Genomic DNA, 17,175 nt, shown 5'->3' on the forward strand with positions numbered 1-17,175 from the left:
GATTTTAATTCTTCGATAGCTACAGAGATTAGTTTTAAGGCCTACCCTGTGGTCTGATTTGGTGAGTGTAACATGTGTCTTTAATTCTGCTCTGCAATATTTTGAGGTTTTCAGTGTAGATATTTTATGTATCTTTTATTAAATACAGTGTATACTGCAGTTATTGAATTTAGTATTCTATATAATTTATCAATTAGGTCAGATAGTTTTATGTGTTTGTTACTATTTAACTGAGATATAATTCAGTTACTGTAAAATGCACCACTTAAAAATTGCACAGCTCAGTAGTTTTTGGTATATTCACAAGGTTGTATGGCCATCGGCACTATTTAATTCCGGAACATTTTTGTCCCCCAAAATGAAAATCCATACCTGTTAGCAGTTACTCTTCATGTCTCCCTACCCTCTAACCCCTGACAACTACTAATCTACCTTGTCCCTACAAATTTGCCTATTCTGAACATTTCCTAAGTGGAATCATATAATATTTGGCTTTTATTGTAGCTGGCTTTTTTTTTTAACCAAGTATGTTTTCAAAGTTCATCCATGTTGCAGCATGTATCAGTATTTCATTCTTTCTTACGAAATAATATTTCATTGTATAGATATGCCACGATTTATCCATTTATCACTTGAGAGATATTTGGGTTATTTTCACTTTTGGGCTATTATGAATAATGGTGCTATAAACATTTATGTACAAGTTTTTGTGTTGTTCTGTGTTTCTATTTCCCCTAAGAGTAGAATTGCTGGGGCATGTGGTAATTTTATGTTTACTTTTTGAGGAACTGCCAAACTATTTTCCAAAGTGGCTGAATCACTTTATAATTTGCAACAGCAATGTATGAAGATGCCAGTTTCTCCACATTCTTGTCAATACTTGTTACTGTTCCGGTCTTTGCTGAGAGGCTCTGTGTGCTTGTTGGAGCGCACTTTCATCACTCAACCAGGCTTCCGGTTCATCCATAGCCTTGACTTCCTGTTTTTGCTGAGCTTCATGCTTAGGGCCTTCTCAGGTCTTTCTTGAGCATGCCCATAGGCCTGGGCACACTCTTGTGGCCTTCCAGAGTCGTAGGAATTTCAGAACTTTTCAAAACTCCCTATGGACATCTCATTCTCCTTTTCCTTTTGTGTTTTTTGGTTAGCTTGTTTGTCCCAGCTGCTTCAGGTTGCTGAAATGTTAAGCAATTGTAGCTGATTGTTTTTGACAAATAAATACCTTGGGGGAAAAGGCTGTTAGCAATGGGCAAGCTCTGAATCAGGTTAAATATTGGGAAGTCTTGGGAGTGGGGTTTTTCAGGGAATTGCTAGTCAGCTCAAATAATAACTTGCTCTGAAAATGGGACTTTGAAGGAGCTCTAGCCCTGTTCTGTCACCTCCACTAGCTGCTAGGCTCCAGGATTCCATGGTTTGTGGATTGCTGCTTTTCAGGGCTAGCCTGGAGCTGGGAGGAGGGGCATGGGAATAGGGCATGTTAAAATGCCACAAAGCTTGCTATTCTTTCTGAGATTCAGCCATCTTTTTTGAATAAATGCTCCTTGGATTATTGCAGACTTTTTGGTTAGTATTCAGAGTTCTGAAAAAGTCTATTTTTGACTTTTTTTTTTGAGATGTAACCTTGCATTGTTGCCCAGGCTGAAGTGCAGTGGTGTAATTTTGGCTCACTGCAACCTCTGCCTCCCAGGTTCAAACGATTTCCCTGCTTCAGCCTCCAGAGTAGCTGGAATTATAGGCACCTGCCACCACGCCCAGCTAATTTTTGTATTTTTAGTAGTGATGGGGTTTCACCATGTTCGCCAGGCTGGTCTTGAACTCCTGACCTTGTGATCTGCCCGCCTTGGCCTCCCAAAGTGCTGGGATTATAGGTGTGAGCCACCATGCCCGGCCCAAGTTTTGACATTTTTTTTTCCAGTGTTCTTGTTGCTTTTGGAGGTCCTTACTCTGCCATTCCCAATGATGTCACCCTAATTTGTTTTTTAAGCATTAAAAAAATTATTTTAAAATATAAAGACAGGGTCTCACTATGTAAAATACAAAGACAGGATCTTGCCCAGACTGGTCTCGAACTCCTAGGCTCAAGTGATTCTCCTGCCTCGGCCTCCCAAAGTGCTGAGATTATAGGTGTGAGCCACCACACCTGGCCTAAACATTTTTAATATATCTGTTTTATATCCTTTTCCTCCCTTTTCTTTTGAAATACAACTCACAGAAATCGCAAAAATTGTAGAGAAAGTTCCTGTGCCCTGTTCACTCAACTTCCCCCAATGATGTATCTTTCATAACTGTAGTGTGTTAGCAAAACCAGGAAGCTGATTTCAGTGTTATACAATAGTTGGAAGTTGACTATAGACTTTATTAGAATTTCACCAGTTTGTATATATTGTTTTTAACTGAGGAGGTGGTGGTGTATAGTTCTATAAAATTTTATCATGTCCGGATTCACGTAGCTATTACCACATTCAGGGTATTAAACTGTTCTGTTACCACAAAGAAATTTCTTCATATCATTTCTTTATGGTTATGCTTTTCTCTGAACCCTAACCCCAGGCAACTACTGATCTGTTTTCCATCACTGTAATTTTGTAACTTTGAGAGTGTTATGTAAATGGAATCATATAGTATGTAACCCGTAGATACGGCTTTTTTCTCACTTAGCACAATGCCTTTGAGATCCGTTTAAGCTGTTGTGTGTGTCATAGTTCATTCATTTTTATTGCTTTTCTTTTATGGGTGTACCATAGTTTGTTTACCTGTTTACCTGTTGAAGGGCATTTATTACGTTTCCAGATTTTTACCATTTTTTTTTTTCTTTTTCTGTTTTCGTGACGGAGTCTTGCTCTGTTGCCCAGGCTGGAGTGCAGTGGCGCGATCTTGGCTCACCACAACCTCCGCCTCCTGGATTCAAGTGATTCTCCTGCCTCAGCCTCCCAAGTAGCTGGGATTACAGGTGCACACTACCATGCCCAGCTAATTTTTCTATTTTTAGTAGAGGCAGAGTTTCACTAGGTCAGGCTAGACTCGAACTCCTGACCTCATGATCTGCCCTCCTCGGCCTCCCAAAGTGCTAGGATTACAGGCGTGAGCCACTGTGCCCGGCCATTTTTTTCTTTTTTTTTTTGAGACAGAGTCTCGCTCCGTCGCCCAGGCTGGAGTGCAGTGGCTGGATCTCAGCTCACTGCAAGCTCCACCTCCCCGGTTCACGCCATTCTCCTGCCTCAGCCTCCCGAGTAGCTGGGACCACAGGCGCCGGCCACCTCGCCCGGCTAGTTTTTTGCATTTTCTAGTAGAGACGGGGTTTCACCGTGTTAGCCAGGATGGTCTCGATCTCCTGACCTCGTGATCCGCCCGTCTCGGCCTCCCAAAGTGCTGGGATTACAGGCTTGAGCCACCGCGCCCGGCCTTTTTTTTTTTTTTAAAGAGATATGGTCTTGCTCTCTCTGTCACTCAGGCCAGAGTGTGTTGGCATTATTGTTGAACACTACAGTCCTCTTGGGCTTAAATAATTCTCCCATCTCAGCCTCCTGAGGAGCTAGGACTAGAGACATGCACTCTGCACCCAGCTAATTATTTTTATTTTTTGTAGGCATGAGGTCTTACTATGTTGCCCAGGCTGGTCTTGAACTCCTGGCCTCAAGTGATCCTTCCACCTCAGCCTCCCAAAGTGCTGGGATTACAGGTGTGAGCCACCATGGCTGGCCTAGTGTTTTCCCTTTACAAATAAATCTGTTAGAAACATTTGTGTACAGATTTCTCTGTGCACTTAAGTTTTTCTTCCTCTAGGATAAATAATGTGTAGTGTGATTCTTTAATTTTTGGTGTGTCTACCTGTTTTACTAATTACTGAAAGAAGGGTGCTGAACTAAGATTATGTATTTGCCTATTTTGTTTCTAAGTATGTTAAAAAGTATTTTGAAGCCATTTTATTTGGTGTGTACATACTTTGTATTGTTATCTTTAGTATTATTATGTTTTCTTGATGATTTGACCTATTTTCATGAAATCCCTTTGTATCTGGTGATACTCCATATTTTAAAACTTACCTTGTCTGATATTAATATAGCCACTGTAATTTATGATTAGTGTTTTCATGGTGTGTCTTTTTGCTAACTTTTTATTTTCAAAACTTCTATGTCTTTATAAAGGTGTATCTTGGGTTGCATACCTGTGATCCTAGAACCTAGGGAGGCTGAGGCAGAAGTATAGCTTAAGCCCAAGAGTTTGAGATGAGCCTGGGCAACAGAGGGAGACCCAGTCTGTACTGAAAACAAAAAAATTAACTGGGCATGGTGGCTATAGTTGCAACTTCTTGAGAGGCTGAGGTGGGGGAGCTTGGGAGGTTGAGCCTGCAGTGAGCCGTGATTGCACCACTGCCCTCCAGCCTGGGCAACAGAACAGGAGCCTGTCTCAAAAAGAGAAAGAAACTAAAGATCAGAACCTATAATCACAGAATCACTCAAAACCCATGGAATTATCGTATGCTAGCCATTGGGTATACAAATGTAAATAAGATTTCAAAAAAATCTTTACCCTTTTTTGTGTAGGTGATTAAGATCAGTTGATTAAGATAAAGTTCAAAGCAACCCCTAAAATCAACTAAAAAGTTCATCAAAGGACTTTTAGAACTGAGCAGGAGGGAATGAATAAATCTTTGGGGGGGAGGGATGCAGTGCCTTGATACACAGTACCAGGAGCCATTTTCTACATTGTTAACAACACTCTTGAGTGATGTTGGGGGCAGCTTGTATATCTTATGTGGAAGCCCTTGGGTAGGAGTCGATCAGGAAAAATTTCCCAAGACCGGTAGCATATAGGGAATTTTAAAAAGATGAATGGTAGTTTTCCAGGCAAAGGAAGTAGGAGAAGGACTTTACAGGCAGTCTTATTCAAATAATAGTAAGACATTATGATTAAAATAGGTTGTATATATTAGAATGGTGAGAGGTAAGGCTAAAGAATTACTGAATTGTGAAAAAAAAAAAAAGAATTACTGAATTGTGATCTTAATGTGCACATTTCTTCCCATTTTAACAACTCTGAAATTGGCATACATCTTACAGCTGATTGTGTTTTGCATCACCATCGGAAATTGGGATTATTTTATGAATAAATGGCATCTTAGATATGATGAAATATGGTAAGTTTGAGCTAGATTCAATGTCCTTTATATTATGCTTTTGGATTTTATCCTATTAATAATCAGAAGCTAGGTAGATTTTAAGTGGAAAAATATTATGGTTAGAATTGTTTAAAATAATATGATTTTGGTGATAATGTGCAGGATTTATTGTGGCTAAAAAAATTGCTGACAATGTAGAAATTCAGACAATGTCTGTAGAGGGCCTGGTGCTAGTGGGTATATTGTGGGAGATCCAGGTACAAGAAGTGTTTGATAAAACCAAGATGATGTCCTTACTAACAAGACGGGGCTAGTTGATGTAGAGAGAAGAGTCACATATAAAGCTGAGGTTTCTGGATTGAAAGAGAAGATGACTGGTGTGAACAGTTAAAGGCAGTCATTGTTAGTGTTTATTTTGGCAGCATAACTAAACTAAACATTTCTGTTAGTGAGAGGGCTAATCAACATTCAAACATTAATATATCAATAGCCAAGAAAACATTTTCTCAGGAACTCTTACTCTAATATATATGTCAGTATAAAATGTGTTGACTGTCCAACAAAATAATAATTACAGTGTAGGTTTATGTTTGCTGCAAGCCTAAATTATGAGACATTTATAAAATTACTGACTCCCCCCCAGAAAAAAAAAAAAGATTATTCAGTATCTCTCAACCTAGCGTCCATTCCAAAAAAAGATACTGCTAACATTTGGAACAAAAAGTAATCCCAGTATGGGTTAGTCATAGTTTTTGGCTATAGACTAAACGTCATCTTGTTCACATTCTAGTAGAACAAGATAAAAATAAATGCTTATTCATATAGTATGTTCATCATTTAAGAAGGGCATAGTATTTCCTGGGCTGGACACTAGTTTGTATGTATTTGTATGTAAGAAACTAGCCATTATAATCTCAGTTATGTGCAGTGAGAGAGAGAGAAACGTGACATGAGCAAAGTTTTATTGGCTTTTGAAAATAATTATATCTTTTTTACTTAAGTTACTATTTGAAGATATCTTTTATGTGCTACTTTATTTAGTTAATTTATTTTTAAGACAGGGTCTTACTCTGTCACCCAAGGCTGGAGTGCAGTGGCGTAATCACAGCTTACTACAACCTGGACCTTCCAGGCTTAAGCGATCCTCTCACCTCAGCCTCCGTGGTAGCTGGGATTATGGGTGTGCACCACCATGCCTGGCTCGATTTTTTATATTTTTCTTTTTCTTTCTTTTTTTTTTTTTGAGGTAGTAGCACACTCATGGCTCACTGTAGCCTCAACCTCCTGGGCTCAAGGATTCTTCCACGTCAGCCTCCCTAGTAGTTGGGGCTATAGGCACGTGCCATCACGCCTGGCTAATTTTTGTAGTTTTGTAGAGATGGAGTCTTGCCATGTTGCCCAGGCTGGTCTCGAACTCCTGTGCACAGACAATGCGCCCACCTCAGCCTCCCAAAGTGCTGAGATTACGTGTGTGAACCACTTGTGCCCAGCCAATTTTTTGTAAAGGTGGGGTTCTGGCATGTTGTCCTGGCTGGCCTTGAACTCCTGGACTCAAACCATCTACCTGCCTCAGCCTCCCCATAACAAGTTTGCCTACGTATCAGACCTGCACTTGTACCCCTGTACTTAAAAAAACAAAGCAAAACAAAAAACAGAAAAGTTCAGATGGAGTATAGGTTTCAGGTAAAGCTTAATTAGGTGGTCCAACAACTTCATTAATGACCTGGTTTCTTTTAGTTTTCACACTCTGCTTTCTGTGGTGTCAAATTTATCCCAAGGCAGCCACCTTGAGGTCATTAGGTTTTTAAGGCTTCTAGCACCTTCTTCATTTATATCTATTAGCGAAAAATATGTTCTGTATCTGAGCATCATAGAAAAAAATCTTGAGTTCATTCTGATTTTCCTGGCTTAGGTTACATACCAGTCTCTGAACTGATCACTAAGGCTAGAGAAATATATTGGACTGATTGACTTAGGTTTTGGTTTGCCTGAGGGATCAATTCCACCAAAATTCCTCTCTTGAGTGAGGAAATTTGGGGTAAAAGAAGGGGGATAGCAAGGATAAGATGACACACAATTCCAGTTTATTATAAGAATGACTTCAAATGACCTTAACTGAATTGTAATGTTATTTGGGAACAAGTCAAACATTATTAACATTTAGGCCCAGAGATGGTAGATGGCTTGCTTAAGTCTTTCTACAAGCTACCTCAAGAACGGAGACTCAGACGTGAATTATTTGACTCTTGAATTGTAATTCATTCTTAGAATCAATTATTGGGCTCTCTGTAAGACTATCTTTACTGAGTTTTTAAATGGAGTATAATAAACTATTTTGGTAATGCGGTAGATGTTCAAAGGTTTGACTTCTTAAAAAGAGATATAGCAATTATATTCCTTAAAACTGAGAGGGAACAAATTGAGGGTAGAGGGATTGACGTGGGGCTAGAAGGACGCTTTTTTGTTGTTGCTATGATGGAAATGTTCCATAGTTTTGTGGTTACATGATTCTATACATTGAAATGGATGCTTGCAAAGGGTGATAAAAAGGGCCAATAAAAATAAAAAACCAAGTAGCCCAATAACAGTACCCATCCTTTTTTTTTTTTTCTTAAATAACAAGTTCTAGGAGTTTTTATTGTTTGGATAAGAATATACAAACCAGGCAGAGTAGTCCCAGTGAAATCATGGTTAGGTTTTACTGTATTTGTCTATTGATCCTTCACCTTCTAAGCACTTAAAGTACTTTCTTTTTATTAAACTTGCTTTGATCACAAATGCAATTTAAGTGTGAATAAGTTAGTGTATTTTCTTACCCTCTTCCACTCAGCTTTCTTTAAATAGAAAAGGGACAAATGTCTCTTTACTGCATATTCAGCCATAGTTGCTCAATCTGTGGTGTTAATAAGAGACTGTAATTTTATCCTCTAAAAATCATTACAGATTATAATTATAGGCTATGCCTCATTCTCTTAAAAAAATCCTGGTGTGCTAGTCCATTGATATTACTGATAGTCGCCAAATGGTGAGAATGGTAGCTGGTTTGGAGGCAACTGAAAGGGAGGCGGATCATCAATAAACTGGAGACCAATAGAAAAATTACACAGAGACGAATCTTATTGGATAAACTAGATGAATGTCTCCTATTGAGACTAATCCAACAGTATTCACTGGCCCATTTCTTACTGCTAGATGAGCTTCCGTTTAAGGCATCACTTATGGTGGAGTTCTTTCTTTTATTTGGATTGGAACCATACTGTGATCTCTTATGGAAAACAGACTTCCTCCAAGTCTGTTAAATGTAATTTAAAACTATATCATTTCTTGTTGATTTGTTTTTGTTTTGCTTTATTTCATGTTGTAGGCATCTGAAATGAATCCTTATATATTTAACATGCAAGTATATGCATGAGAAGACATGAATATAAGAAGTATAGGAAACATAAGACATGAATAAAAGTTTTAGCTAGACATTTTTAGATGAAAAGATGTGCAGTTAAATTTGTGAAAGTTACAAATCATTCTATAAAAAGTTAGCATATATTTAAATTTTTTGGATACATAATAAAAGAATTGTATCAGTTCTGATATCCATTGTGAAGACCCTACCACAGTCATTTTTTGTCAAGGGTAGATAGGGCTCTTGCTTGGACTCTTCCAGGATGTGCCATGGGCTCCCTAATAACATTTGGGGGGTACATGTGCAGGTTTGTTACACGGGTGTTTCATGTGATACCGGTTTGGGTTTGTAATGATCCCCATCATCTAAGTAGTGAACATAGTACCCAATGGGTAGTTTTTCAGCTCTTACTTTCCTCTCGTCTTCCCTGATTTTGGAATCTCCAGTGTCTATTGTCCTGACATCTTTGTGTCCCTGTGTACCCAGTGTTTAGCTCCCACTTAAAAGTGAAAACATGTGGTGTTTAGTTTTCTGTTTCTATGTTAATTCACTTAGGATAATTCAGCTGCATCCATATTGCTGCAAAGGACATGATTTCGTTCTTTTTTATGGCTGCATAGTATTCCATGGTGTATATGTTTTGAATGTTCTTTATCCATTCTACCATGGATGGGCACCTAGGTTGATTCCATGTCTTTGCTATTGTGAAGAGTGCTGTAATAAACATATGTCTTTTTGGTAGAATGATTCTTCTTTTTTTTTTTTTTTAAGACACAGTCTCGCTTCGTCACCCAGGCTGGAGTGCAGTGGCATGATCTTGGCTCACTGCAGCCTCTGCTTCCCGGGTTCAAGCGATTCTCCTGCATCAGCCTCCTGAGTAGCTGGGACTACAGGCGTGCACCACCATGCCTGGCTAATTTTGTATTTTTAGTAAAGACAGGGTTTCATCATGTTGGCCAGGATGGTCTTGGTCTTCTGACCACATGATCCACCCACCTCGGCCTCCCAAAGTGCTAGGATTACAGGCATGAGCCACTGTGCCCGGCCTAGAATGATTCATTTTTCTTTGGGTATATACCCATAATGAGATTGCTGGGTCGGATGGTAATTGTATTTTAAGTTTTTTGAGAGATCTTTAAACTTCTTTTCACAGGGGCTAAGCTAATTTGCATTCCCATCAACAGTTTATAAGTATTACCTTTTCTCTGCAACCTTGACAACATCTGAGTTTTTTTTTTTTTTTTTGACTCTTCAATAATAGTTATTCTGGGCTGGGCATGGTGGCTCACACCTGTAATCCCAGCATTTTGGGAGGCTAGGGCAGGTGGATCAGCTGAGGTCAGGAGTTCGAGACTAGCCTGGCCAACATGGTGAAACCCCATCCCTACTAAAAATACAAAAATTAGCCGGGCATGGTGGCAGGCACCTTTAATCCCAGCTGCTCAGGAGGCTGAGGCAGGAGAATCACTTGAACCTGGGAGGCAGAGGTTGCAGTGAGCTGAGATCATGCCATTGCACTCTGGCCTGGGCGACAAGAGCAAAACTCCATGTCAAAAAAAATATATATATAGTTATTCTGATTGGTGTGAGATGGTGTCTCATTGTAGTTTTGATTTGCATCTTTCTCTGATAATCATCTTTTTTTCTAAATGTCTTTATGCTACCTCTAAAATGTCCTACATATAATAGGCAAATCAAATGTTTAATAAACTGGTATGTTAGGTTTATTTTCAGGTTGAAATGAAGATAGTTATTTTTATTTTGTGTACTTTTTACATGTCAACTTACTTTTAGAAGTATTTCTAACTTGTATTTTGTGTTTTTTTTAGAGAAAATATTCTCTTTGGAATGGGAAATCCTCTGCTTGACATCTCTGCTGTAGTGGACAAAGATTTCCTTGATAAGTAAGTGTTAAACTCTTCATATGCACTCTGTGGAACTTATATTTGAAGAAAAATGGATGAAAACTTTAGAAGTGACTTTATCACCGAACGTCTTCAATTAAAGGAAAACTCAGGAAATTTAAGTCTGGTAATAGCAAGTGTGCTATCATTAACTATTGAATAAATGAGTACAATTTTCCTTGGGAAAACTTATATACATTGCTATTTTTACTTAAAACTTTTTTGCTTATTATTTGGAAGGAGAAAAGTTTATATAATTTACTTAATTATTTAATTCCCCAAATTTTAAACTACTGTCAGTGAACTACATCCGTAATAGTATCATAATCTAGAGACATTCTACCCTGAATGTGCCCAATCTTGTTTCCTCTCAGAAGCTATAATGGGAGAAGAAAGATGATTAGAGAAGACAAGAGAATATGCAAGATATAATTCAGAGGCCGTGAAGCTCTGTTGTTTCCCCTTTATTAGTAACTTCCAATGTTTCAACTTAGCTGAGAAATCAGTTTGTTTATTTACCTATTTGAGGCCATTTGGTACAAAAGTCCCCTCTTGCATCCTTGTTTTCACTTTCTGAGGTCTCAGTTACCCATAGGACAGTATAATAAGACATTTTGAGAGAGGGACACATACCACGTCCACATAACTTTTATTACAGTATATTTTAATAATTGTTCTATTTTTAGTTAGTTGTTAATCTGTTATTATGCCTAATTTATAAATGGAACTTTATCATAGTATGATATGTAGGTATGTATGTGTAGGAAAAACATAGCACATGTGTGTGTGTGTATGTATATATGTATGTATATACATATGGTTCAGTACTATCCATGGTTTCAGATACCCACGGGGCATCTTACAGTGCATCTACCTCAGATAATGGGGGGACTACTATCTGGAAAATTTAAGTAGTAAAAAAGATTAATGATGAGAAAGCAAGGTCCCCCCTCCTCACACACCCCAATTTCTGTACCCAAGAATAATTACTTTTTAAAAAATTGAGGTAAAATTTATGTCACATAAAATTGATCATTTTAACCATTATAAAGTATACAATTCAGTGACTGCCAGTATATTCACAAAGTTGTACAACCATCACCACTATCTAATTCAGGACATTTTCATCACCCTAAAATGAAATAGCATACCCATTAAGTAGTCATTCACTATTCCCTCCGCTAGCTCAGTCTCCTGGGAACTACCAGTATACTTTGTTTTTCTATGAATTTGTCTATTCTGAGCATTTTATATAAATGAAACCATATAATAATATATGATCTTTTGTGTTTATATATATGACCTTTTGTGTTTGGGCTTATTTTACTTATGTAATGCTTTCAGAGTTCATCCATGTTGTAGCATATATCAGTCCTTCATTCCTTTTAATAGTGGAATGTTCCATTGTGTGGATATACCACATTTTGTTTATCCATTCATTGATTGATAGACACTTATGTTTTCATTTTTTGTCTATTAGGAACAATGCTTCTTATGAACATTTATGTATAAGCTTTTGTGTTGGAATGTGTTTTCATTTCTCTTGGGTATACACACAGTAGTGGAACTGCTGGGTCACATGATAATTCTGTGTTTAACTTCTAGAAAAACCACCAAACTGTTTTCCAAAGCAGCTGCACTGTTTTGCATTCCTACCAGCAGTGTGTAAGGGTTCCGGTTTCTCTACTGCCAAAGCTTATTTTTTATTTTAAAACTTATAGCCATATGAGTGGGTGTGAAATGATGTCTCATTGTGATTTTGATTTGCGTTTTTCTAATGAAAACTTTTGATGTTAGCATCTTTTCATATGCTTATTGGACATTTGTATATCTTTGGGAAAATGTTGAAGCTCTCTGCCCATTTTTTAATTGGGTTGTCATCTTTTTGTTAAGTTGTAAAAGTTCTTTTTATATTCTGGATACTAGACCCTTATCAACTAGCATATGATTTGCAAACATTTTCTCCCATTCTGGGGATTAACTTTAATTTTTTGATAGTGTCCTTTGATGCACAAAAGTTTTAAATTTTGATGATGTCCAGTTTATTTTTCTTTTGTTGCTTATGCTTTGCTTTTGCTGTCATATGTAAGAATCTGTTGTTAAATCCAGGATCACAAAGATTTATGCCTGTGTTTTCTTTTAAGAGTTTTGTAGTTTAAGATCTTAGATTGAAGCATTTGATCAATTTTGAGTTAATTTTTGTATAAGGTATGAAATAAGGGTTCAACTTTATTCTTTTGCATGCGGAAATCCAATTGTCTCAATATCATTTATTGGAGAGACTATTCTTTTCCCCATTGAGTGATTTTGATACTGTTGATAAAATCAGGTGACCATAGATATATGGGTAAATTTCTAGACTCCATTCTATTCTATTGATACATATGTCTGTCCTTATGCCAGTATGACATTGGTGTTTTTGTCTATGTGTGTTTTGTTTTTTTTGGAGACAGGGTCTTGCTCTGTCATGCAGGCTGGGGTGCAGTGGTGCAATCATAGCTCACTGAAACCTTGAACTCCTGGGTTCAAGTGATCCTTCTATTTCAGCTTCCCAAGTAACTGAGACTATATGCGTGTACCACCATCTCTAGCTATTTTTAAAATTTTTTTATATAAACGGGGTCTGCTTATGTTGCCCAGGCTGGTCTCAGACTCAAGTCTGGCTTGATCCTAGGCCCAAGTTGTCTTCCCACCTTGGCCTCCCAAAGTGCTAGGATTATAGGCATTAGCCACTGTGCCTGGCCTGTACAACCCTGTGTTGATTACTGTAGCTTTGTAGTAGATTTTGAAGTCAGGAAGTGTAAGTCCTCCAACTTTGTTTTTCAAGATTATTATTATTATTATTATTATTATTTAATTTGAGATCCCTCATAATTCCTTATGAATTTTTGAGGATAGCTTTTTCATTTCTGTAAAAAAGACAGTTGGAATTTTGCTTGGAATTACATTGAATATATAGATAAATACACTATTAAGTCTTCCAAGTTATGAAGACAGAATGTCTTTCCATTTATTTAGGTCTTTTTTTTTTTTTTTTTGAGACAGAATCTTGCTCTTTCGCCCAGGCTGTAGTGTAGTGGCACGATCTCAGCTCACTGCAACCTTCATTTCCTGGGTTGAAATGATTCTCCTGCCTCAGCCTCCTGAGTAGCTGGGATTACAGGCATGCGCCATCATGCCTGGCTAATTTTTGTATTTTCGGTAGAGACGGGGTTTCACCATGTAGGTCAGGCTTCTCTCGAACTTCTGACCTTCTGATCCACCCGCCTTGGCCTCCCAAAGTGCTGGGATTATAGGCGTGAGCCACTGCGCCCAGCCTTAGGTCTTTTTAAAATAATTTTAACAGTGTTTAGTAGGTTTTCAGTGAGTAAGTCTTACACTTCTTTGGTTAAATTTAATTTTATTATTTTTGATGCTATTGTAAATTGGGATTGTTTTCTTTCCTTTTCTTATTGTTCATTGATAGTATATAGAAATATAAGTAATTATGGGGGACAATAATTTTTTTGAAACTTTTTTTATATCCTGGGAATTACCCCTATGTTTGAATAAACTCAAATGTCAAAGGGTAAAGCAAGAATTTATAAATGTGTCAATTTGACTTATGGTAATATAATAGGAAATGTGTTGGGGGCCCAGGATAAACTGGGAGATGTGTTTTATCCTAAGACATTAAGATACAAACTTTAAAACACACTTTCCCAGTCAGGAAATACTACTGTATACAGTTACGTTAATCATTTTAGTTCTTTTGGTTCCTTGTACTTTTAAATAATATACTGTGCTTACATTTCTTAAAATTTCTTGTTCTGTCAAATTTCAGGCTGGGCGTGGTGGCTTACACGTAATTCCAGCACTTTTGGAGGCTGAGGCAGGTGGATCACTTGAGGTCAGAAGTTCAAGCCTTGCCAACAGGGCGAAACTCTGTGTCTACTAAAAATAGCAAAAATTAGCCAGGTGTGTTGGCATGTGCCCATAGTCCCAGCTACTCGGGTGGCTGAGGCAGGAGAATTGCTTGAACCTGGGAGGCAGAGGTTGCAGTGAGCTGAAATTGCACCATTGCACTCCAGCCTGGGTGACAGAGTAAGACTCTGTCTCAAAAAAAAAAAAAAAAACATATATATTTATATGTATATACACACACACCAAGCCAAAACAAAACAAATAAACCCAAATTTCAATGGAATCCACTGACTTCTCATTATGGAGAATGAGATTACTGGTGCCGCTATTCTTTCCTCTGCTACTTCTTCCATCTTTCTATCTCCTTACTTCTATTAACTGTGTTTTTAAGGTTGACGTTTTCATTCTGTCATCTGTCTATAATTGTTTTCCCAACTTTGAATACAAATTCATAGTGAAAGTTGAAAATGACTTACCCACATTAACATTATCACCTCGGAGCAGGTGCTGGGATTGAGAAGAGGCCAGGCATGGGGACAGGCACTTCTGAACCTGCAGGGGAAAGGGGGACTTCCCGGGCCCCAGAGAGCACAGGGATACCTGGGTCCACAGCCATGGCTGGGTGGCTGCAGGGGCACTCAGGAGGGTGGGGCTCCAGCCCTGCCAACTTTGAAGTGGGTGTGGCTCCCACCTGTTCCCAACTTCCTTGGGCTCTGTGGAACGTGCAGCCCTGGCTGCACCTCCCCTACTGCAGCCAGTGTCTTTGCAGCAGCTGCTCTAGACAGCCTGCTGCTGCCATCAATGACACTACTGGGAGCTCGAGTAACCTCTTTGTTTTACATGTTTTACTAGCAGCTGATCCTAAGTGGCTAGCTGAAGTTTTATTTTATATTTGGAAGGTTTTAATCTTTACCCTTGATTTTCAAATAAGTACCTGAAGATAGAAAACAAGTATTTGGACCCTAACAATAAAAGAGTCTTCTCTATTGTTACTCCTGGCCATTTCTTCCAAATATATTTAAAAATTTACCTTATAATATAAACCGATTGTGTTTAGCCTACATTTTGAGCCACCATTAGATAAGTACTATGTGTGTGTGTGTGTATATATATATTTGTTTTTTTTCAATTTTTTATTTTTGAGATGGAGTCTTGCTCTATCACCCAGGCTGCAGTGCAGTGGCACAATCTCAGCTCACTACAACCTCTGCCTCCTGTGCCTCAGCTTCCTGAGTAGCTGGTACTATAGGTATGTGCCACCATGCCCGGCTGAGTTTTGCATTTTTAGTAGAGACAGGGTTTTACCATGTTGGGCAGGCTGCTCTCGAACTCCTGACCTCTGGTGATCTGCCCACCTCAGCCTCCCAAAGTGCTGGGATTACAGGCATGAGCCACCGCACCCAACCTAGATAAGTAGTACATTGGTATGGTGTGAATGATGGTATCCTCTCCAAAATTCATGTTGAAACTTATCCCCAGTGCCGCAGTATAAGAAGTGTGACTCTTGGGGGTTGACCAAGTTATGAAGGCTCTGCTCTTATGAATGGGATTAACATACTTGTGAAAGGACTCAAGGTCGAAGGGAGAGCTCTCCTGCCTTTACATTCCTTCTGCCATGTGAGGACACAGTGTTCCTCCCCTCTGGAGGATGCAGCAACAAGGTGCCATCTTGGAAGCAGAGAAAAGCCTCACCAGACACCAGTCTTGCCAATGCCTTAACCTTGGGTTTCCCAGCCTCCATGAATGTGAGAAATAAATTTCTATTGTTTACAAATTACCCCAAACAAAATAAGAAAAATAAAACAACAACAACAAAACATAAGAAAATAAATAAATAAATAAATAAATAAACAAATAAATAAATAAATAGCCTGGTCTGGTATTTTTGTTATAGCAGTGCAAGGGGACTAAGATACATACCAAATGAATGAGATATATACTGATTAGTATCTTACACTATGAAAGTGAGTTCTAATGGTCAAAATTCATTTGATAAAATATTTTTCTGATTCTGATTTTCTTTTTTTTTTAGAGACAAGGTTTCTGTTTCCCAGACTGGAGTGCAGTAGCACAATCATAGCCTACTCACTGCAGCCTCAAACTCCTGTCCCTCCCACCAAAAAAAGAATTGAAAATTATTGGGAGCACCTGTGGCAGAAAGTACATTATTGAAAAGAATATTTTCTAGTAAACTGTAGGGACACAGTGGACATGAGGGGATAGGAAATGTGGAACATATGAATACCTCTAGATGATCCCTGGTCTGTAATTATGGAGGTATGTATTAATAGGGATGAAAAAGGCAGGGAAGGAATATGTAAGGTAGGTTTGCCTTGGCTTTTCCTGGCACTAGATAAATATCATGAAAGTAAGAGGAATGAGAGAAGTAATGAAATGGTAATTGAGAAAAGAAAATCATCAATAAAAATGAAAATACTCAGTTTTGGCTGGGTGCAGTGGCTCACACCTGTAATCCCAGCACTTTGGGAGGCCGAGGTGAACGGATCACCTGAAGTCAGGAGTTAGAGACCAGCCTGGCTAACATGGTGAAACCCTGTCTCTATTAAAAATAAAAAATTAGCTGGGCATGGTAGTGCACGTCAGCAGTCCCAGCTACTCAGGAGGCTGAGGCAGGAGAATCGCTTGAACCCAGGAGCAGAGGTTGCAATGAATGAACCGAGATTGCACCACTGCCCTCCAGCCTGGGTGAGAGAGTGAGACTCCATCTCAAAAAAAAAAAAAACAAAACAAACAAACAAAAAAGAAAATACTCAGTTTTATGACGGGAAGCTAGAATACTTGAGGAAACGTGTTTTTCTCACAGATCTAAACCTTTAATAAAATAAACATAC

At 38.4% G+C, this 17,175-nt stretch overlaps 1 protein-coding gene across 3 annotated transcripts in view; it reads left to right on the plus strand.

Moving 5' to 3' along the window:
- Positions 1-17,175, plus strand: part of ADK (adenosine kinase) — a 591,886-nt gene that overhangs the window by 37,372 nt on the left and 537,339 nt on the right. For all 3 annotated transcript variants that reach the window (XM_023204899.2, XM_031936187.1, XM_023204900.1), the window contains exon 2: positions 10,346-10,420. In XM_023204899.2, coding sequence (XP_023060667.1) covers positions 10,346-10,420 — 75 coding nt within the window. The remainder of the gene's footprint in view (positions 1-10,345; positions 10,421-17,175) is intronic.

The sequence above is a fragment of the Piliocolobus tephrosceles genome, chromosome 9, assembly GCF_002776525.5.
Source record: "Piliocolobus tephrosceles isolate RC106 chromosome 9, ASM277652v3, whole genome shotgun sequence".
In the NCBI taxonomy this organism is placed as follows: domain Eukaryota; kingdom Metazoa; phylum Chordata; class Mammalia; order Primates; family Cercopithecidae; genus Piliocolobus; species Piliocolobus tephrosceles.